Source organism: Protopterus annectens, chromosome 13.part0 (genome assembly GCF_019279795.1).
Source record: "Protopterus annectens isolate FY-2018-M chromosome 13.part0, PAN1.0, whole genome shotgun sequence".
NCBI lineage: Eukaryota > Metazoa > Chordata > Ceratodontiformes > Protopteridae > Protopterus > Protopterus annectens.
The window spans coordinates 265,362,594-265,385,365 of record NC_056747.1 but is presented as its reverse complement, the minus strand read 5'-3'; the positions used below and the strand labels follow the sequence as shown (position 1 = coordinate 265,385,365).

At 39.1% G+C, this 22,772-nt stretch overlaps 1 protein-coding gene across 1 annotated transcript in view; it reads left to right on the top strand.

Annotated features, from left to right (window-relative positions):
- The first annotated feature begins 524 nt into the window (after window positions 1-524).
- The window catches only part of RANBP3 (RAN binding protein 3), a 2,163,070-nt gene continuing 2,140,822 nt past the window's right edge, over window positions 525-22,772 (top strand). Inside the window, exon 1 of the mRNA XM_044054814.1 lies at window positions 525-583. Coding sequence (XP_043910749.1) covers window positions 562-583 — 22 coding nt within the window. The 5' untranslated portion in view covers window positions 525-561. The remainder of the gene's footprint in view (window positions 584-22,772) is intronic.

Sequence of the window (22,772 nt, the reverse complement as noted above, 5' to 3'; positions counted from 1 at the left end):
TTTATAAAAACTTATTTTAATGAATTAATATGACTCAGTATTTATCATGAATATTATTTTATTTTACATTTGTTTATCGGGATGATCGGTCCGGGCTGGTTGTCTTTTTTCAACAGAGGCCCGGGGAAAAAAGCTCCACATAAAAACAGTACAGTCATATACAAGACAGAAAAATCACATTCAGTTATATAGAACAGTACTTCAAAGTATAAAATGAGAAAACAGGAATAAACAATTTCAAGTTCGATATATACAAATACATACATATACAAAAGAAGTATTCATGTCTAATGTTTGACATGACTGACTGACTGTAATCCTCACTGGTTTATCACAAAATCAATTTTATACAAAGGCAGCAAATACGAGGCAAAATCAGTGATATTTAAGATGTATATTTTAGTCATATGTTAGAAAAATAACAGCACTAGTCCGAATCCAACAATTTTTACTATCCAAGAACATACGCATGCGTACCAAACTGCTTCAACCAAGAAAGACCCGTGACAATAACAGCGCATGTTGATTGCTGTGCATTGTGGGAGTGAGTGAGGAAGTAAAATGGCGGATTTAGCGAATGAGGGTAAGTGAAGCTTTGAGGGAGAATCGTTTGGGATGGGTTGGAAAGAAAACTCCAGTAGTAGTTTAGGGAGGAAAAAATGAGGCTATTCCTGATAGGGAACAGCAAGTTATGTGCATAGATGGATGCTTGGAATGAATTATAATGTGAAGCGAACCAAAGGTTTATTGGCCTTTTTTTGCATCCACCACAGAGCAGTGGAGTGGGCCCAGCCATAGAGGGGAGGGTGAGGGAGGAGTGAACTGTGGTGACAGTACGTAAAATTAGAAGCGTAGTTGTAGTGTGGGATGTTGAACAGAACATCTGATTGAAAGTTGTGGGTTTTTGTATTGTAATTAATGGAAAAAAGCATGATATCGTCTAAGTGGGTTTAGTATTTAATGTTAAGCTGCTTAAGTACGCATGCCCGCGGAAAGTGGTGTGGTTTAAAAGTAACACTTAAAACATATTTTGTAGTTATTTAAGTGGTCAGAAATAAAGTTGCCAGAACAGCCTATTTCAATTACTTTCTCCACAATTTGCAGTCTCTTAAGCTTTGAAGGCTTGCTGTACACGCCCACTTATTTGAACCTTGTTTTGGTTTGGTGCGTCGCCTTCCTAAGTAATGATTGGTTTTCACGTGATGGTACGCAACGTGTTGTTGTTAACTTAACAAATAGTGTTAGTCTTTTCAGCAAACATTTTCACGTGTAGGGGGTAGGGCATTATTTAGCACGTATTTGACAGTTCTGTAGTTTACTAAAGCCGGATTTTGGTTGTGTTTTTTTTTGGCCATTCTTTGATTTCTTAAGGTATAAAATATCCGCAGGTGAGTTTGTCATCAGTGCTCCCACAAAGTTTTGCTATTGTATGGTATTGTTAAATAAGCAATGTTTACTGTAAAGTGGTTAATCGGGAATGAGAGTTGGTCTTTGGACCTTTTTTTTTTTTTTTTTTTTTAATTTTTCCATTTGTTAATGGAGTGTGTCTGCTAGCCCGTAGCGCATCTTTAGGTACATCCCGGGCATAAATACATTATGCGTACCTCAGTTATCCAGATTTTTGCAGAATCGCCAGATGTTTGCCTCAAATTTTTAGTCTGTCCCTTAAAACATTTATGACTCTGGCAAATCTCTATGGACAGAAATCACTAAATGACATGTATTTTGAGTTTTAGACTTCATATCTTTGAGAAAATGCACTGTAACGCATCTTGTTCTAGCAACTTTGTAAGTTTATAAGAACAGTATTTAAAATATACTCCTTTTTGCGTCTTTGCCCCCCCCCCCATTATTTTAGGGGTTGTCCAGATTTCTTGCTGTGACAGGTTGAGAGTTATGATGATATGTCAAACTTGAAGTGAAATGGCTCACTTGACAGGTCCAGGAGTCTTTTTAGGGGCAGTATAAAGCGTATAGCTCTTAACAGAAGTAGGCTGTAAATATGCTTACAGTTTAGTTTAAGTGCAGTTGAGAGCATTTGTAAGAAACTGTACTTACGAGGTAGGTTTGGGAGTCTCCTACATGCAGTAACTGCGATCAGAATTTGTGACTTGCTGTTCCATGCTGAGTATTTCATTTTAGGAAGATCAATAGCTTTCTGTTCATACTGAATATTTCAAAGTGCAAGTTTAGTACATTCTACATATCTCTAATGCTGTTTCTGACATTGGATCGTTTAAGAAACTAGCTACTCAGTGTTCTTCATACAGGTGCTGTGGTCATTTATAGATGTAGTGGCAGTGGCTGCTTCCAGCACAAGCACCACTGTACTTATGTGGTTTAAGTGGCAGTGTTAAGTTTCATCTAATTTGTCTTGTAAAAGTAATGCAATTTGTCTTCTAAAAGTAATGCAGCCCATAGGATGTTTTATTATTGGCTAGGGGAATGTGTGGGTGCAGTTCCTCCCGTATACACCCATTGCAGACATAAGATCTTTTGGGAAGCATGGGAGCCAGTAACTGAGGGGGAAGTATGCAAACGAGTTGGCCTGGTAGCTACAAGTAACCAAAACCTGCTCAATCGCCGAGTAATTTGTGAACCGAGTACACTAAAAGGTATGATTGTGCCTAGGTTTTAGATCATTAGTGCCTAAATATCTAGCTACGTATGCTGTAGACAGCTTGCATAACAGCTCACATCTGTAAAGAATTAGTAAGGACGTGTTCAGACAAGTAGCATCAAACTGAAGTACAGAATCAGTTAAGTTTGGGTTTAGTTAGAGGGGGAAATGTGAGGTTTTATTTATGTACTACTTTGTTAAAAAGGGTATGGTTTGGGTAAATTGATTGTCTTCAGTCGTGACCCAAGCCCCTATGATCAAAAATTCACTGTGCAAAGCACAATGTAATTCAATATTCATTTTGAAGCCCCTCCATCTGTAAATGCCTTACTGATGGCCAGATTGGTATTTCCATATTTTTTTTTTAAGCGGCAAAGTAATATTTGTTCAGGGGGTAACTGTATGAGCTGTCATATTTATATTTGGGGGTAGATTTCTTTGTGTTGGTATTGGAAATAAATGTATTGGTAGGGAGAGCATATATTACTTGGGGGGGGGGGGGTAAATACATTTATTAGACATTTTGAGTTTTTATTAATGTGAAGATTTAAGCAGGTCCTTAGTTGAGTACTGATTTTTTGTCTTAAGCGGTTTCAGTGCATGCTGCAAATGAGTGATGAACCTAAGATTAATAGTATGTATTTGTATAGTAGTACTTATTTTAAACACTTAAGTCCCGGTAGTGGGTTTGTTGATTTGTGAAAAATAATGTGCTAGCTGTTTTGTCAGAATATTGAATGAGTTTGTATGCTGCAAATGGTTGTGAAGTCAGATTGCATCAGTTTTTTCCTATGGATGGAAGGTGGGGCTATATTTTTGAATGACTGTGTTTCCAGCATACTGGGTAATAGAGGTGGTAGGAAGTGGAATAAAGATGGAAAGGAGAATTGGTCTAAGTACTGTCTCAGAGGAGCATCCAATTTGAAGGTTTTTGGTTCTTTTGGACATCGACTGTTTTAAGGGGCATTTTTTTACATTTGTTCTAAAGCTTAGTCTTTTGATTTTTTTTGTAAAAGTAGGGGATGTTTGTTACATTCAAAGGTTCTTTTTAAGGTCTGTGAAATACCTGTGATGAGCTAGCCTTAATCCATACAAGTGTTAAACTTTTCTGTTACTATTTATACTGTTAGACTCGCCGCACACTATAAAAGCCTGTGCAGGCAGTATTTGTCTACATAGTCTATGATTTGGTTGAAGAGCCATTTTAGTGTTTCTGTGAGTAGAAAAACTGTGTTTAGTTTGGAATCTTGAAGGGTAGATGGGGAATGTTTTTGGTAAGTGGTTGAGGTGCGTTTGAGTTGTAATGAAACTTTCCCATTTAAGTAGAGATTAAGGATCGGAGTTGGAGGCTTTGCTGTAGTGATTATTGACCATGTAGGAAGAGTGGAGCGTGTTGGGAATCTGGAAGGGTTTTGTTAAATTTTTCATTACTGTTTTTACCAGTCTGTCATAAGGATTGTTAACTCAGTAGCAGAGGGATTGAAAGAAGGGAGGGTTTAACAGCTGTAGTTGGAGTCACTGTCTGGATGTTCGCTGCCGTAACTTTTTATTCTGCATGAAGATAGGTTAATTAGGCTTTTTGCAATATGCTTGCAGTAGGTTTGGTAACTAGTGCCGAGGTTCAAGGTCTTCCATTTGTGCCTAGATTTTAGGTGTTGTCTTACATTTCAAATTATCCAAGGACAGCTTGTGACATAAACCCGTTAACTGTATTGAGGCAAAGTCTGTCCATAAAGTCTTTGAGGTGAGAACTGAAGATGAAGAATGCTGCACAAGATCTGGGTTAGTATATTGTGTATAAGTTTTGCGGCGACACACACTGGTATAAGTTGTCTAGAAAGTATCCCCTTGTCCTACTCCTGCTATTTGTAGAATTTGGATGGCTGCTTGAACACACCTTTTTTGTAAGGAGCATTGAAAGTAGACTGTAACTAGTTTGGGCTATGGTAGTCACATGATGTGTAGGTGGTAAAAGATTCATACTTGAGAATATATGTGTATAGTATTGGGGATAAACTAAGCACGGATACATGTGGTGTGAAGGTACTCCACTCTGGGCAGATGCATAGATGTAGACTTTTAAAGTATGCGTACACTTGACAGCTCTTCAGTTTTCATTTTAAATATTCTGTCTGGGGTAGTTATTTTAGTAGTTTTATACCTCGTCTTGTTATGGGTATTTTGGGAGAGATTCAATTGTCTTTATTCACTCTGGGCACTTTTTTTGTGAAGTTGCCATTATTGTGATATGTTGAAGACTGGTTACAAACAAGTGGGTGGTTGCATTGCTCTGCAGGCCACTGATATTTCATAATTTCTCACTAGTTTCCTCATGTTTTAAACCAGTTCTGTGGCATCTTTAATGTGTTCTGTCATGCATTTGGCCTCTCTTTGGAGGAATTCCTTACCTGTCTTTACAGTTAACAGTAAATGTGATTTTTACATGCATTTTGCTTAAGTTAATGTCTGTTATGGAGTTTGAGTACCAGATTACATTTATAGTGGTGTTGGAACGCTGGAGAAGAGGGGCTGGTTGTTTTAAGTATGCTTGGGTAGGTCATTTGAATATTGATACTTTTAGCTGTGCCTCTGAGCTTAGACCCCTCCCCCACACGACACACAAAATCTGGAGTTTTAGACAGGATTTCAGCCTCCATGTGATTTGCAGAGCCATTGGATATTTTTTGTCCTGATTTGTGTAATGTTTGTGAGACCAGGAATGCTTCTTTAATAGTATTATTAACCAGTGTTTCCATTTTTAAAGGTTAGAATGTTGCAGTTTAAAATAACAACGTTTCTGTGGTTTCTAATGCAAATGGAAGCATGAACCATAGTTATGCACACTTCTTGTCTGTGGTTTATGCACGCTTCTTGCGTCTGTGGTTTATTTATTTTTATGGTGCCTGCAAATGTTTGAGGCCTTTGGACAAAAAGCAGCATGCCAAAAAAAATTCAGAGGACTATTTGTTTATATATTTTTTTATTTTTGGTAACTGGATTGCATGTCGAATAGTTTAGGCTTCCATTGTACTGGTCCAGATAAACCTGGTGGACTGATACTTTGTGCAGAAAGGCAGACATTTGCAGGGGCAGAGTTTTAATACTGTACAGGTTATATTTTATTTTCTTAATGCGCTTGTTATCATTTTTCAAACCTTATTTAGAAACTAGTACATATTAAAAAAATATTTGCAAATTGGTTTCTTTAGTTGCTCATATTTATGATAATAAATGGTCCAGTACAGTTAAAATGTGCAGAATTGTTAGATGCTTCAGTTCAGAGTCCATTGCCTTCAGAGTAGTCCATTGCATACTCTTACACAAAGTGAACATGTATTAGTAGTTGATTTTGCATAGTATTTAACTGTTGTATGAAAAAAGAGGTATTTACAACTAGCCAAAATGTGTATGTTTCTGTATTGATATAATTGGCTGTTGTAATGCAGACCTATTTTCCCATAACTGCAGGTGGAGTGGAGATGTGTATTTAACAGGAGCAACTTCATTCATTTTATTGAACTAATTGGTAGAGCTTTGGAGCACACGAGGGGGACTCTGTGGATGTGAGCTATATGAGCATGGAAACGTTCCATTAAATAAAAACCCAGGTGAACTGTGAAGAGCATATTGATGAGCCTCGTGCACCTTCTCTGGGAGCATGTTTGACTCATTAAAATAGTTTTTGAGTTGGTGGAAGGGACTGCAAGATCTGGTTATATTTCCAATGCATTTTAATAATTGCTGGTATGCTTTTGATAGGAACACAGGAGTAATACCAGGTAGAAGATGATGGGGACCATAACAGGCCAAGCCGCATACAACTTTAGACAAATTTACATTATTTTTGGTCCAGTATTTTGTCCCCTTGGTATTTTGAGATTCGTTTCCCTTCCCACTTTTTGGGATCTGAAATTTCTTTTTCTGTTAATTTTGGTAGTCAAATGGCTAGTAAGGCGGTGTAAACTGAACTGTTTCAACTTTAGTCCCATATATGCAGATAGGTTACTGTCTTGGTTTATTTTATTATGCAGAGATTTACTTGATCCTGCTTCACCTATAAAGCTTATGTCTTTTCATCAGTGTAATGCCATTTCTTTGTAAACAAGCTGTACTAAAACTTAAAACCTAAACTAGCCAGAACTAAGAGCACTCAGATTTAGACCAATTTCAGTCTTGCTTGACTTTGGCAAAATCTTTATAAAGAATGGCATTCACCCAGTTTATTAAATACATTCAAATGCAGCTTATTTTCACCATATCAACATGGATTTGTGTCAGGCTGCAGTAAGAGACAGACTTTGTACATCAACCATGATCTGGATAAGGGACCTTTAACACAGATTTCATTGGCCTGATAAAAACTTTATAGACCTAGATCATGATCTATTAATAAGCCTCCTTGTCTTGGCAGGTGTCTGCTAAATCTACAGCCCCATGGTTCACATTCCTTTTTTGGTAGAAGAGAATTTACATTCCAAATTGGGTCTTCTGCTTATTTCATCTGCTTTAGATAAAGGCATTCAAAGAATCATTTTTGTCCCCGTTTCTGCTGTCTGTTTTTTCAAACTTCTCATTTTGCTTTGAGTGCGAAAAAAAAAAAAAAACATTCTTTATGCAGATGACATGTTAGACTGATTATTTGATGTCTACTTACAAACGACCATGAAAAGGACCTTTTCCATCAAGACAAACTTCACCAAAAAGAAGGAAAAAAGGATCTTTTACACTAAACAAAAACTTGTAACCTTCTCAAACAGTAAAAACGAAAGGGTGTACGAGTGGTAAAAACACCAATAATAAAAACCAACCACTCTGAAGCCGAAATCTAAACCCAAAGTCTCAGTTTATTCAATACAAGGTTCGAAACAATGCAAATTAGTACTCCAAAGGACACAAGTCAGGTCAAGCGCTGTCGTAATAAATACTTCATCAGAACAATTAAAACTCAATTAATAACTCCTTTTATATTAAATCTCTCAATTGAATAACATAATAATTAAAGGTTCTTACTTTTTAAAGTGACAGTGCTCCAATGCTAAAACTCACTCTGTTTACAAAATATAATTCATAAAACATAATTAAAAAATTGAGAAGGGTGTGTAAAATATGAACTGCTTCTAAAACAATAAATATAATAAATAATGATTCTGAATAGGAACTAAATGAAAACATTTGCCTATCAAAACTGTCAAATTTTCTGGGCCCTAAATTTTAGTTCTTATTTTACACTAACATATTCATTCAAACCAGGGGGTTCACTAGCGTTTAATCTCGGCTGCCACCATCTCAGCCCTAAATAACTTATTGGTCCAATCACCCCCTCTGAAGTTCCTTCCTACAACTTCCAAAATACCAAACTTAAATGAATGTGTAGGATGTAAATTAATGTGTTTAGAAAGTGCATTTTTTCTCATCCTTCTTACTAATACTGTACCAATGTTCATATATCCTCCTACTTAATCTTCTCTCAGTTTTACCCATGTAATATTGTCCACATTCTACACATATAGCTAAATAGACCACTCCTGTTGTGATACAGGAGCCAGATTTGAAAACAACCTCCAATTCATAAGGTCCTAATTTTATTTTAGTGGTCTCGATAATAAATCTACAATATTCACATGCACCACACTTAGTGGTTCCTTTGGTTTCTCTGTTCTTACTTGAGTGTGGATTTTCAAGTAAACACTTTAAATTGCTATTTATCCTATAGGTAAATAAAGGCTTGTCCCCTAAAATATTTAATAGGTCTTTGTTTCCTTTAAACATGGTCCAATTGTTCCTAATAATTTTATGAACCTCTCCTGATATTTCTTCATAGGTTAATACCATCGCATGTGAAAAAACATTTCCTTTTGGTGGTGTGTTGTGTTGTTTTTCTTCATTTTCCCCTAATAAAGGTTTATATCTAAGACCCCATTCATTCATCACCTGTTCACGGATCTGTGTGACAAATCCTAAGGGGTAGCCTCTAGCTACAAACGTCTCGAGTAATACTTGGGTCTCTCTCTTAACAGCAGGGAAGTTGGAACACATCCTGGTAACTCTAACCATTTGTCCCTTCACTATATTTCTTTTCACATAGGGAGGATGATTACTTGTAAACTCTAGGTAATCATTAGAAAAGGTGGATTTCCTAAAAATATGTGACTGGAAGCTTTTACTACTAACATCTTTATATACACATACATCAAAAATAATTTACCCGTTGGTTACTAGAGGTACCTGTAAATCTAAAATATTCACAAAGTCCATTCAAGTGGTCGAGTAACTTCTCATGTATCTCCCCTTTCTTCAATAAAGTAAATACATCATCTAAAAACCTCAGGTATAAAAAACATTGGTCCTTAAAGGGGGTGTTAAATAAATGGATTCCCATCTGTGCATTACTATATTAGCGAAAATAGGGGCGCAACTGTTCCCCATCGCTACTCCTTTGATTTGTTGAAAAAATTCACCTCCAAAGGTAAAAAAATTATTTTTCAAAATCACTTCCATTAGTTCCACCAAAAAAATTAATCCTAACACCAGCTAAATTACTTTCTGCAACTAAAACTTCTTGGAACATTTCTAATCCTACCTCATGTGGTATTGAAGTGAAGAGGTCCACTGTAGAGAAACCATTTTCCTCCTCATAAAATTTTCTAATTCTTCTTTAAAAAAAAAAAAAATCCCAGGAATCTTTCAAGATGTATTCAATAGGTGTTAAAGCATTTTTAATCACATAATCAATAAATATCTCCAAGGGGGGGTGGTGGTGGTAATGCTGTTGTGGCTAGAAATAATCTGTCTATACGGAGGGTCCACCAAATCCTTATGAGTTTTGGGAATTCCAAAAACTATCGGTATTGTTGGGTGCTCAACACTTAAAAAATTAAAGGCTTCTTCAGTAATAACCCCCTGCAGTAAGGAATCCTCTAACATCAGTTTAGTTTTTCTGTAGGCCCGATTTATTTCGTTCCTTGAAGCTACTTCGTATTTAGTTTGATCATTCAACATACAAGTAAATCTATTATGATAATCTACATTGTTGACTATGGCCATTCCACCTCCCTTATCCGGCTTCATATATCTTAAGTTCACATAACTCCTTAATCTGTCCAACAGTAACTTTTCTTCCTTAGTTAGATTAAATATTCTACCTTTGTGTTCATTTATTGTCCTATAGATTTCCTGCATGCAAACGTTTTCAAAGGAACTTAAGACAGGAATTAAAGGGGGGTTGTAACAACTTTTCTTTCTCAAAACCTTGTTCTTTTCAAAATTCTCATTTTTTAATTTGTCATTGTGTAATATTTTGAGATTTAGTTTTAAGTGTTTTACTAATATCTTCCTTCACAGAAGGAACAAACTTCTCTCATTAGTAAATGGAACCGTTCTTTACTTAGTTCAATCCCTGCATAATTATAAATCTTGAAACCTTTGTAAAAATATACCAAACCATCCGAGGAACTAATGTTCTCCTCAGGTAAAGTATAATCTAACACGTTTGAATTTACTCGTAACTGTTCTTCCTTCGGGAGGACTGTTTCCTGTAGTTGTAACCAGTTCTCCCTACCCCTCTGGCTCCTAAAAAAAATCAGTATTATCTACCCTTAAATGATTTTTGTTAAAAATCCTTTCTGATCTCCTTAATGGAGGGAATTCGGAATCAAAGGAATTCTCATTACTGTCCTGCCTGTTGCTCTGATGCATAGAGGTCACAGAGTGGTTAATGTTATTACCCCCCCCCCCCGTCCCTTCCAAATATGCCTTAGGTAGTGGATACGCCAAACCTTGCTTGTATTCATACTCGTCTCTAAGCAGTTTCTTTTTCTTCCTTTCAATGTTGTTACACACCTCATTCTCAACTTTATCAAAAATAGTTATATCTAAAGGAATAATGATTAAAATTGCTATCATTCAATATTAACTCATTAATCTCATCAATGTCCTTCAACAGTTCTTGAATCCTTTTGTTATTTACTTTCAAAATAAATAATAATATTCCCATAAGTCATTATTTTTATGGAAAAATAAGACCAGAATGTCCACGCACTTCAAATGGGCATACAAAAAAGGCAGAAATGAAATGCAAATACTGTGTTCTGTGTCTTGCCTTTGAACTTTATCACTAGCATGAAGAGATAGTAAAGGCCTTGTGCCTCAAAGTAACTTGAGATCTAGTTAGAACAAAACCTAAACTTAGATACCATATCACTGTTGCCACATTATAATTTAGCTTGCTCCTTCTTTGGTCAAAATATTTCCCATTCCATTCCCCAGGAAGCAGAGCAGCTTTTATTAATTGGGTCCTGCTAGCATAACTCTCTGTCTACAGCCTAGCAGTTTTATAGCCAGTGTTTTTAATAAAAACTATAATTCTCTCTAGATTCCTTGTGTCAGATGTCACCTTTGCAGGTATCTTAACCAAAGCAAAGTAGTAATCAAGACAAAAATGCCATGGCCTTCAACACCATCCCCTCTGGAATCATAGATAAAATTTACTACTCTGGGAATTGATCCCTATGTCACTCTGGGTTGCCAACTAGCTTACTGACAGAACCCACACTGTAAAAGTAACCGACTCCAAATCCAGCTCCAGAGAAGTGGAGTACCTCTGTGTTCAGTCCTGGGACTGCTCTTGTTTGGTATCTACTTCTCTGAAGTACAGGCCAACACTAAGGGACTTTGGCTAGCTAAGTTCGCATATGACTGCAAACTGGGAGCCATTATTGAATCCCCAAATGATGTGGATATTTTACAAAAGGACCTTACAGAAACAGATGATTGGTGCCAGAGCCATGGACTCAAGCTCAATGCCAAGAAATGTATGGTTTTCCCCTTTGGGGAAAAACCATGTACCCATGAATTACCGGTTCCCTGTTATGCGATCGAAGACTGTGTTCTTCGAATGCGTAATAATGGAATCAAAAACACAACTGCGAATGGCCAAGTACGCAAAGTTTTTCCTAGGGAAAAAATTCAGTTGGCCATTCTCACGGTTTGCCCTGTCCCCCAATGTTGATCGATCTCTGAGTTTATATATTTAGTTGGGGGGGGCGAAGCCCCCACTTGATTAGGATTTGGAAGTGTTTCGTTGGTTTACAGCCTCACAAATTTTTCCTTAGGAAAAAAATTTGCGGATGTGGCCGTTTACAGTTGTGTTTTCGATGTTTTAGGTTTGACTATTACGCGTTCGAAGAACATAGTCTTCGAACGCGTAGACTCTATCACGTAAGTGGCAGTACACTAAACACCAAAAGTGTGATAAGGGACTTGGGGACACAGGTGGACAGTGGTTTCACCTTCACCACAACAGTCAAGAAATCTTTCTGTGGCACACACCATCACCAAGGGCTTTTCATCCAGAAAAAAGGTCATTGTCCCACTGTAGACCCATTTGTAGAGTACAACGCCACATTTGGTATGCACCTCACAAAACATCTGCAACAGCTGGAAAGGCCATAGAAATACTTCACTAAAAGAATCACAGGCTTAAAGCAGATGCCCTGTGATGACAGTCTAAAAAAACTCCAGCTATACTCTGTCGCATATCGCCTACTCAGAGGCTATCTCTGCTTAACATACAAGGCCATGTCAAAGCCAGAGCTGTTGGACATGCTACATTTAAAGAGGTCCCAATCCCTCAGAGCCACACGCACCAAGGATTTAAACCTGCTCAAAATATGCTGGAGGGCTAGGTTCCTGACCCAGCGACACCCCATACTCTGGAATAGACTGCCTATACATGTCAAGCAGAGTGCCTCTTTGGTCCTCTTCAAAAGGAACCTTGACGATTGGATGGGAAATTCACCCTGGGGATCACGTCCGTCACCCTGCTAGACAGGCAACCAGGGAAGTAAATATTTTGGGAAGAAACAGCCAGGGAATTGTTGTGGCTAGGCTTGTGTAGGCCCTAGGGCCGATAGCCTAGTACCAACCTATGAATATTTTTGCATCTGTGAATGTTTGTTTTATTTAACAGCATATCCTTCATCTGCAACCCTTTTTCCCATGTTTGCACATGGGATCAGGGTGTCACTACAACAGTGACATCATCTAGAGCCAAGGTTCCCACCACTGGGCGGCTAGCCCTGCAGTGTTTTATAGCATATTGTTGCATCTGTAAAAATATTTTGCTTGTTTCTTATGTGATCCTGTTCGCCCAGGCCGTATCCGCAAGTTGTCCATTGAGATCGGTGCACTACCCTGGCAAACAGAAATAAATAAACCCGAAAGTGCTATGTTTGAAGTGTTGTATCCCAGTTAATTTTCTTTTTTTTTTCTCCATTCTTCAAGAAGTCTGTTTCACTGTTTGTGATGCAGTGCAGAATACCATTCTTCAAGAAGTCTGTTTCACTGTTTGTGATGCAGTGCAGAATAACACAAAAATATACCTGTTTTACATTGACTGTTGTGGCAGCATACTGTGAAGGTGTCTTAAATAGTTTCCGTTTGGCTTAGTTATCTTGGTGCTGCTTAACAGCAGAATGCTATATATTTGCAAACCTTGGATAGGGAGTTAGAAAAAGAACCAACCGAGAACAGAAGGCAAACCTGATGCAAGTTTTGTTGTGTATGGTATTGGTGTGTGTGAGATATGTAATGTGTTCTGTTTTTGGGTGGTGTCCACATTTTAACTGGAATGTTAGAGAGCTTCAATTCCTTTACCTTGGATAAGGTTTGATAGGGTCTTTGTTAGTCAAGACCAAGGACTGTTGGCTGCCCTGGTGAAGTTGACCATGGATGTCAGACAGCAGCACAGACTGTCCTGATGTTAGTGTTGTCTTCTAATGCCTCTTGTAGTCCATTTGATTTTCTCTGAATCATTAATTCCACATCTCATTTTCACATGAGTTACTTCAATTTCTGGCTGTGCAAAATTGAATGGACCAGAATAAGATTACTTATTGCAGTTGGTACCTGTAGTACTGTTGCACTGTCTGTAAGAGTTGGTAATTTTCTAATTTTAATTTTCTTACCTTTTGCACCATGATATGTGCATAAAGTGTTGAACAACATTTCTACTTTACTGTCAGTTTTTAAACTCTTCTACTTGCTGTGCTCTTGCCAGTGAGTGTAAGCAGTGAGCTTTAACCTTGGTGGCATGAGCACAGGGGAGGGATGAGGTGCATGTCTGCATATACATAATAGAGAATCTGTAAAATGTTGTGGGCACACTTTATCCCTAAGTTGATGTTACAGAGAAATAATATTTATACAAAATGTAAGAAGTTGGTGAGAGCATTGTGTTGCTTAACTTGGCATATGCTGCAGTGTGCGTATAAACGTTGGCAAATCACTTAAATGCACTGACTGTGGCCAGTAGCTGTTAATCTTTACTTAAAATACAGAAGTGGCATAGGTTTCCTTATCCCTATTCCCTTTCTGCATGAAACTTGCCTGTTTTAAATTAGAGCTTGTACTGTGTTCTGCCTCCATTTTTACTAAAGCTTTAATGTTACTCAGCCGTAGTACACTTATGCACTGAGGAAGAAGTACTGCTTTTTCTAACATTTATGCCTCTCTGCTTGCATTGTTTTAAATTGGGGTAAGGCACAACAGTGTGTGACATCTTAACCTGCTGAACAGTTTCTCCACATCACTCATATTGATGCAGTAGACTGCTAGGTCCTGGTGTTTGTTAGCTTTGCCAACACTTTTTTATTTGGCTTTGTCATAGGGACATGGTCACAGTAAAGCAATAAGTTGCTATTTCATGGTGTTTAGTAATGTGACTGTCCTTATTGTCTCTTAGAGAAGCAAGAAGAGTAAAGATTTAGATTTGAAATTTTGTTTTAGTTCTTGGGAGCTTGTGAATATTGATTATTATGTTTTACGGTGTTGTCAGTGCTTTTTTATGCAAGTAGTTAGTGAAATATAAAGCTAATGCAGAGAGGTAGAAAACTAAGATTTAAGAATAATTCCCTGATAAGGTTAGGGCACATGAAGTAGTTGCAGAACAAACGTAAAGGAAAATATGTAGGTATTTATGGGTAGAGCTTTTGTTGAGTACCTTGTTTTGTATAGTGCTGTAGAAATCACGTTGCATTAGTAGTGGCGCACTGTTTCAGGCTGAAATGTGTTTTCTTGGTATGCAGACAGTTGGTATTAAAATATTAATTTAATTGATTAGCCTGCCCTGCTGAGGTGCTTCATGTCATACAGTGTATTGTTTTCTGCTTCCCTCTTAAGCCGGGAGATAGCAAACTCGTACTGTAAGCTGGTGCAGTACTGTGGAGTAATGCATGCTGCATGTAGAAGCGATTCCTTATCAGGGCAAGGCATCACCGCTATGTATAAAAAACAAAATTTAGAAGTAACTGTGTTTACGCCATATGACTGCCATTATGGATGGGGCAGAACACAAATGTGCAGGTCAGACCTTTTGCAGTAATGTTTATGATGTAGAAAGGTGAAGTTAGAAGTTTGCATAGTTGCTGGCATTTTTTTTAAGATGCGCAGCATCTTATTGCATTGTCTTAGTACAGGAAAAAAGTATAAATGGACAGAAATTCACCATCTTTCTGGTAGTTTTTCCCTTGATCACGGGTTTTGTCGTGTGCGTCTTTTTTACAGGAAACCTTTATCAATGGTTTTAGTAATAGGACTTCAAAGTTTACGCTAGTTGCGTTTTTTGGTGGAAGTCATATTTGTGAAGATCATATCTTGTTCTCCCTCCCTTTATTTTTCCATTCAAAAGACTAAAGAAAGCAGCAGTCCTTTTGAACATGCCTCTGCTAGGATCCTAATAGATCCTAATTGGATTAATGGAGGTGGTGCGCACTTACTTCCTGACAATTGCATTTAGCTTCATGCCTCTGCTAGGATCCTAATAGATCCTAATTGGATTAATGGAGGTGGTGCGCTCTTACTTCCTGACAATTGCATTTAGCTTCATGCTAATACATTTTTGAAATTGTGTAGAGAGTGCTTGTTTTAGTTATGCTCCTTCAGAGTGCTGTTTTGAACTGGACATAACCTAATGTTCCAAATATCTTGTTGGGTAGTCAAGGTATATGTTTTAGAAAGGTTGCTGGGGATGCACAAGCCAGTGCATTTCTTTGTGCAGGTCCCAAGCCTGGATAAATGGGTAGGGTTGCATCAGAAATGGCATCCGGCGTAAAATTTTGCTAAATCATACATGCAGACAACAGTACAGAAATACATACTGGATCGGTTGAGGCCCAGGTTACAACGACCACCACCAGTACTGTTGGCCAACAGGGTGCTGGCAGAAATTGGGCTACTGTTGGCGGAAGGAGGAGGAGAAGAGGGGGGAAGGCATGCCCGAAGGCAGGTAAAGGCTAGAGTGAGAGGGGACATGCAGGTGGTTGGTGTAACAGCAAGATGCAGGGGACAGGAAGAAAAGAAATGGAAACAGTTTATCTGCTGTGGCGACCCTAACTGGAGCAGCCGAAAGAAGAAGCTGGGCACCATGTCAGTTATCTGTGTAGTACTGATGTTCATAGTGTTTCACTGTTGCCGTCATTACACTTGGGTTATCTTGCTGGCAGGCGACCTGCAGTCGGCCTGAGTTCAGCTTTGCAGCTCATTTTCCCTTTAAGTTTCCCAAGCTTGCTTATTTTAATTTTGGGGGCCATTGTTTCAACCTCTTCGCTGCCTTCAAGGCATCTTGGGCCTAGTCATTCCTTATGGCCTTTCAACATCCTAGATTGCTGGGAGAGGAAGCAGAGAGCCAGAGATGTTTACTATCATGTGGTGGTTAGTAGACTTAAACTCCTGCTGTTGGCCAGCAATCATAGTGCAGTGCCCTCTGTCGTGGCTCCTGCTTTGGACACTTGAAAGTTTTGACTAGAATGTATGTGCATTCCTTAATGAACTCATCTTTCGGCTGTTCCCATTGGGGGTTGCCACAGCAGATTGCCTGTTTCCATTTCTTCCTGTCCTTTGTATCTTGCTCTGTCGCACCAACCACCTGCATGTCCTCTCTCACCACATCCGTAATCCTTATCTTAAGCCTTACTCTTTTCCTGTTACCTGGTAGCTTCATCCTTGGCATCTTTTTCCCAGTATACTCTGCATCCCTCCTCGGCACATGTCCAAACCAACGTAATCTTGCCTCTCTGGCTTTGTCTCCAAACCTTCCAACCTGGGCTGACCCTGTAATAGACTTACTCTTAATCATGTCCGCCCTCGTCGCACCCAGTGCAAATTTTCAAACTCCTGCCTTTTTGTCAGTGCCACTGTCTCCAGCCCATATAACATAGCTGGTCTCACTACCCTCTTGTAGACCTTCCCTTTCACTCTTAGAGGTACCAGTCTGTCACAAATCACTCCTGACACTCTTCTCCACCCCCTCCATCCTGCCTGTACTCTCTTCCGCCCTTACCGTTACTCTGATATATTGACCCCAAGTATTTAAACTCATTCAACTTCGCCACCTGTACTCCTTGCATCCTCACCATTCTTTCCTCCCTCTCCATTCACACACACATTCTGTCTTAGTCCTGCTGACATTCATTCCTCTTCTCTCTAGAGCATATCTCCATCTCTCCAGGGTCGTCTCCACCTGTTCCCTATTCTCACTACAGGTCTCCACCTGTTCCCTACTCGCAATACAGATCAAAATGTCATCTGCAAACATCATAGTCCATGGGGACTTCTGTTTGATTTCATCTGTCAACTTGTCCATCACCATTTCAAATAAGAAAGGGCTCAGAGATGATCCTTGATGTAACCCCACCTCCACCTTGAACGCATCCGTCACTCCCACCGCAGACCTCACCACTGTCACACTACCCTCGTACATATCCTGTACCACTCTTACATATTTCTCTGACACTCCTGACTTCCTCGTACAATACACAACTCCACTTTAGGCACCCTGTCATATGCTTTCTCTAAGTCTACAAAAACACAATGCAACTCCTTCTGACTTTCTCTGTACTTCTCCATCAATACTCTCGGAGCAAACATAGCATCTGTAGTGCTCTTTCCCGGCATGAAACCATACTGCTGTTCACTAATCATCATGTCCCTTCTTAGCCTAGCTTCCACTAGTCTTTCCCATAACTTCATGCTGTGACTGATCAGTTTAATCCCTCTGTAGTTACTACAGCTCTGCACATCACCCTTATTCTTAAAAAATCTGTACCAAAACACTTTTTCATTAAACAATCTGGTTAAAAACTCCACTGCCATTTCACCTAAACACCTCCATGCTTCCACATGTATGTCATCTGGGCCAACAGCCTTTCCATTCTTCATTCTCTTCATAGCTATCCTTACTTCCTCCTTGCTAATCCATTGTACTTCATGATTCAGTATCCCTACATCATCCAACCTTCTCTCCCTCTCATTCTCTTCATCAACCCCTCAAAGTACTCTTTCCATCTCCTCAACACACTCTCCTCGCTTGCAAGTATGTTTCCCTCCATTATCCTTTATCACCTTTACCTGCTGCACATCTTTCCTAGCTTGGTCCCTAGACAATCAGTACAGGTCCTTTTCTCCCTCCTTAGTGTCCAACCTTTCATACAACTCTTCATATAACTTATCCTTCGCCACCTCTCTCTTTGCCATGCACCTCCTCTCTTTATACTAATGTCTACTTTCTTCATCTCTGTGACAGTCCCACTTCTTCTTTGCCAACCTCTTTGCCTGTATACTCTTCTGTACTTCCTCATTCCATCACCATGTTTCCTTGTCGTCCTTCCTCTGTCCTGATGTGATACCAAGCACCTTTCTAGCTAGTCTCCCTTACTAGCTCTGCTGTAGTTACCCAGCTATTTGGTAACTTCACTGCCACCCAGTGCCTGTTTTAATTCATCCCTGAACCTCCACCTCACAATTACCCCTTTTCAATTTCCACCATTTGATCCTTGGTGCTGCCCTAACACTCCTCCGCCTCTTCTTGATCACCAACGTCCTCCTTCAAACCACTATCCTATGCTGCCTAGCTACACTTTCACCGGTCACCACTTCACAGTCTCCTTCAAACTGGCCCTCCTACATAAGATATAATCCACCTGTGTGCATCTTCCTCCATTCTTATATGTCACCCTATGCCCCCCCCTCTTGTTAAAATACGTATTCACCACAGCCATGTCCATCCTTTTTGCAAAATCCACTACCATCTGACCTTCTGCATTCCTTTAACACCATACCTACCCATCACTTCCTCATCCCCTCTGTTCCCTTCACCAACATGCCCATTGAAATCTGCTCCAATCACCACTCTCTCACCATTGGGAACAGTCATCACCACTTCATCCAATTCATGCATGTCAACACACAGAAGACGCTCTAACTGAGAATCGAACATGCAACGTCTAACTGTGACACGACAATGCTACCGCAGCATGTGTGTGTGATGTGTGTGTGTGTGTGTGTGTGTGTGTATGTATGTATATGTATGTATGTATGTGTATATGTGTATATATATATATATATATATATATATATATATATATATATATATATAATGTGTGTGTATATTGCTCAATGCATTGTTTTTCATGTGTTCCCACAAATTCCATTTACCTCTGTATAAATTTATTATCTTTTGTAAAGATCCCATCTTCATTTTCTCCTTAATGTTCAGTCACAGCTGGTTTAGATCTTGATTTCCAGGTTTTTAGTCATTCCTTATTGGCATCCGTTAACAGTTTAGTAAGGTCAAACTGTTTATAGGCATTTCAGGTCCTCTGTCCTTAATCAAAAGAATAGTTACCTTGGTTACAACGATTTTGAGCCCCCCCCCCCAACATTTCTGACAAAGTACTCTGTAGAGAACATTTAAAATCTGCCAGCTCGACACTCTACAAAAACTTGTTCCCAGTTGCCTCTTTCCTATCACATCTCTAGTATTTGCCGTCTGTTGGAGGAAATTTTTTTCTGAAGCTTGCTTTGAGTATAAAATACCCTATGCAAACACTTCAAACAAAAATCCTAAACCTTCTGGACTTTGCTGCATACTTGGGAGCCATACATTTGTCCTGTTGTTCCTTTGGGAAGCCATCCCAGTACCTTCTGTGACTGATGTTTATAGTTAATCATGCAGTATTTTATATGCCTTACTAATTGTCCCCTTTTTAAAGAGCAGCTTGTGTTCTCGATTCAACTGAACTCTTATTGTAACAGTTGGTATTTCCCATAGCACTGTAAATATCCCTTTCTTTTTGCATATACTTTGATGCATCTGTTTTTGGTTTGGATGGCAGTATCTAGCTTGCATTTCATACTTGGGCTTGGCTTCATCCCACTAATACCTTTCCCATTCTAGTTGTTGGCTTCCAGCTCCTTTGCAGAGTCTATCCAGTAAACTACAACAGTTTCTCTTATCTGTTTTCTATACCTCTACTTGCAGTCAATCCCATTGACAATTTTTTTCTCCATTACTGTATTGAATTAGTTCTTAGAATATTTGTTTACGCTATTTTATTAATGTAATATTGTGTTTGGTTGTTGCTCTCCAAAGGACCTGTATCCGAAATTTCCAATCATCCCTTTCCACTGATTTTATAACACTCTTGCTTATGTTGTGTGTAAGCCGTAACTGAGTAGCTGTAAAGTATTAATTCAAATCAGGTAATCTTAAACTATTTAGTTCTATGGGGTAGATAAATTTATCCTACTTAACTCTTGCACTTGTCGCATCAAAAATATTTCCAACTCTGCATTAATTAGCCATAGTTATACCTGACATGTATATGAAATCGAAGTCAAAAATGTATCCACTGCATATATTTCACTATGCACATCCATAATCAAGAACTACCATTTTCCCAGGTTTTGTATTTAGTCTCCTTCAATATCCTTGCCTGCCATAAGTTCTATTTGGATCCATACACCTAGATAGTTTATCGTACCACTGTAGCCTTTTTTGCTTAATTAATTTTATGTTACAAAAAGACTTAAAGTTGTTCCACAACACCAAAATGTTTTTTTCTGGGTTTTTCCAAGTACAAAATGTCTACCAATAAATAGTGAACCTGTGTTGACTTCATGGGTTATATTCTCTCCCTGGACAACTCCCAACATTTTTTAGAGCCATAAGTTGAACATAGGCAGTCCGATTGCGTAGGCTGGGCTGGTTGAACCTGGGTAGTTTTGTACCCTTTTTACCCTTTCAAGCTGTTTCTGACAGTTTAGATTTTATGCCATAACAAGCAAAGTTCTTGTCTTGTTATGGACTGTTGAGACTAGTTTCCTGTCGTGTATTCTGCTGTTTGGGTTCTGTGGCTTCAGAATTTGGGAAGATTATTCCTTTTATCTTCTGATACCTGTCATTGTGCTTAACACATCATTTGTTAGTGCCCCTTCCTTTGTGTTTGCAAACACATGATCTATTTTCTACTTTCTTGTCTCTTGTGAGGTTTGAGCCAAGTGCAAAATCAGTCAGTGTGAGGTTTGAGCCAAGTGCAAAATCAGTCCGTGTGAAATACCACTTGTCTGTTTTTGATGGTCCTCTAAGCCCTCCTGACAAACGTCCATGATTTTTGCACAGTTTACTTCTTGCCCATTGTTTAATTCGCTTCATCTTTTAAGACCTCTGCAGTGTGGGACTAAGTCAGTTGCTTTGCTGAACTGAATTTCAGGTTGGTCACAGCCACACAGTTCCCTGCTCTACCTTTAGTGATCCAGTCCTTGGACTAAATTAGTTCAGCAGGATCGTCATGTGAATTCATGCTCTAAAGTTAGCGCACTCACTTCTGTTTTTGATGCCTTGTAGTTCTTGGTGTGTCAGTACAGTCTTTGTTTTGCTTGTCATTGAGGTCCAGTTTAAGTTGCCTTAATTATTTTTTTTCCTGGTACTTGTTCTACCCTTGTAGATTAGCACCATCATTGTATGTTTTTCAGTTCCCTGGAGCCACCCCTCTTTTTAAAGCATTTTCAGATGTCAGATTTTCAATCAATGTTAAACTGCCATTTTAAGATCTCTGTGGCCCTGTCTTGTCCTGCGCCCTTCTCAGTGCTGTCCTGCCTTTCAAGCCTGGTACCAGCTTCCCCTTAGTTTTAACTCTGAGGAAATTTCAAGATTTGGCTGCAGTAGCTCCCAGGTTAACAGTCTTACCTACATTTCTAGTAGAACAGTCATGGGTATTAAAAGCCCATTCGAGCAAGCTGTCTTGCGTTGACCATCTTGAGTGTGAATCTGTCATACAGGAGAGAGCGAACAGCTCTTTTTTTGATGAAACTACTTTCAACATAAATGTTAATAAATGAGAAACAGTGAACTACCAAGAAATATTTTGTCTAGTAAGGATGTACAAGTTTATAGTGATGCATGTTCATTTAAATAGTCCCTCCCCGCAGTCATGTGGGATTTCTCTGTGTGCTCCGGTTCCCGCCCAAAGACATGCTGCAGGTGGATTGGACACTGCAAGTTAGCCGTGTGTGTGCCTTCTGTGGAAGGTTGGGCTCCAGGCTGGCAAATCAACACTGTAAAACTCCACTGCCAATCGTTCTGTTGACTGCTCCACTGTGGCAACCCCCAACAGGAAAAGCCAAAAGTAGTAGTAGTTGTCAGAATGTATTCACACTTATTGGCATTAAAGGGAATCCTCTATTTTCTTTTCTCCCTGAACTAAAGGATAGCGCATGTTCTGGTATGTGTGGTGTTTGGTGCATGTAAAACTCTGAAGTCTTTCAGTGTTGAACAGATTTTATGCACCAGCTCTCACTAGTGAAAAACAGAGTTTGTGAAGTTATTTTAAATGCCCTGGTTTTACTGCAGAATCCTGAAGAATGTCCCATGATCACGCCCTCCCCAAAAAAGTTACCCCTTTCAACACCCCCCCCCCCCAAATGACCTAGATGGCTTTTGCATTTGTACCTGCCCACCATCAAGTATCCTGCTATGGGTCTTGAGTTCATTTGTTCTTTGGCTGTTGGAGAATCCCTAGCATGAGGGCAAGAGGTGATTTTTGAGGCTGCCAAGTCATGCAGGCAGCCACAGAGGTGTTGTCATTTGTTCACATCATGGCAGTAAGAGGTATTGGTCCTAATAACTCACTCCTTCCAGTCACTTAGGGGGTTTCGTAGCCTTCACAGTGTGGAGTTGTGCATCTGTCTACGTACATTAATACTGTTATTACCAGATGCTGGTCTGTATTGTTTCTCTTTATCAGTTCTGTTTAGCCATTGTAAACCTAGTATTGACATGGCGATCATTTGGTTACTGTTGGCCACCGGAGCTCTGAAG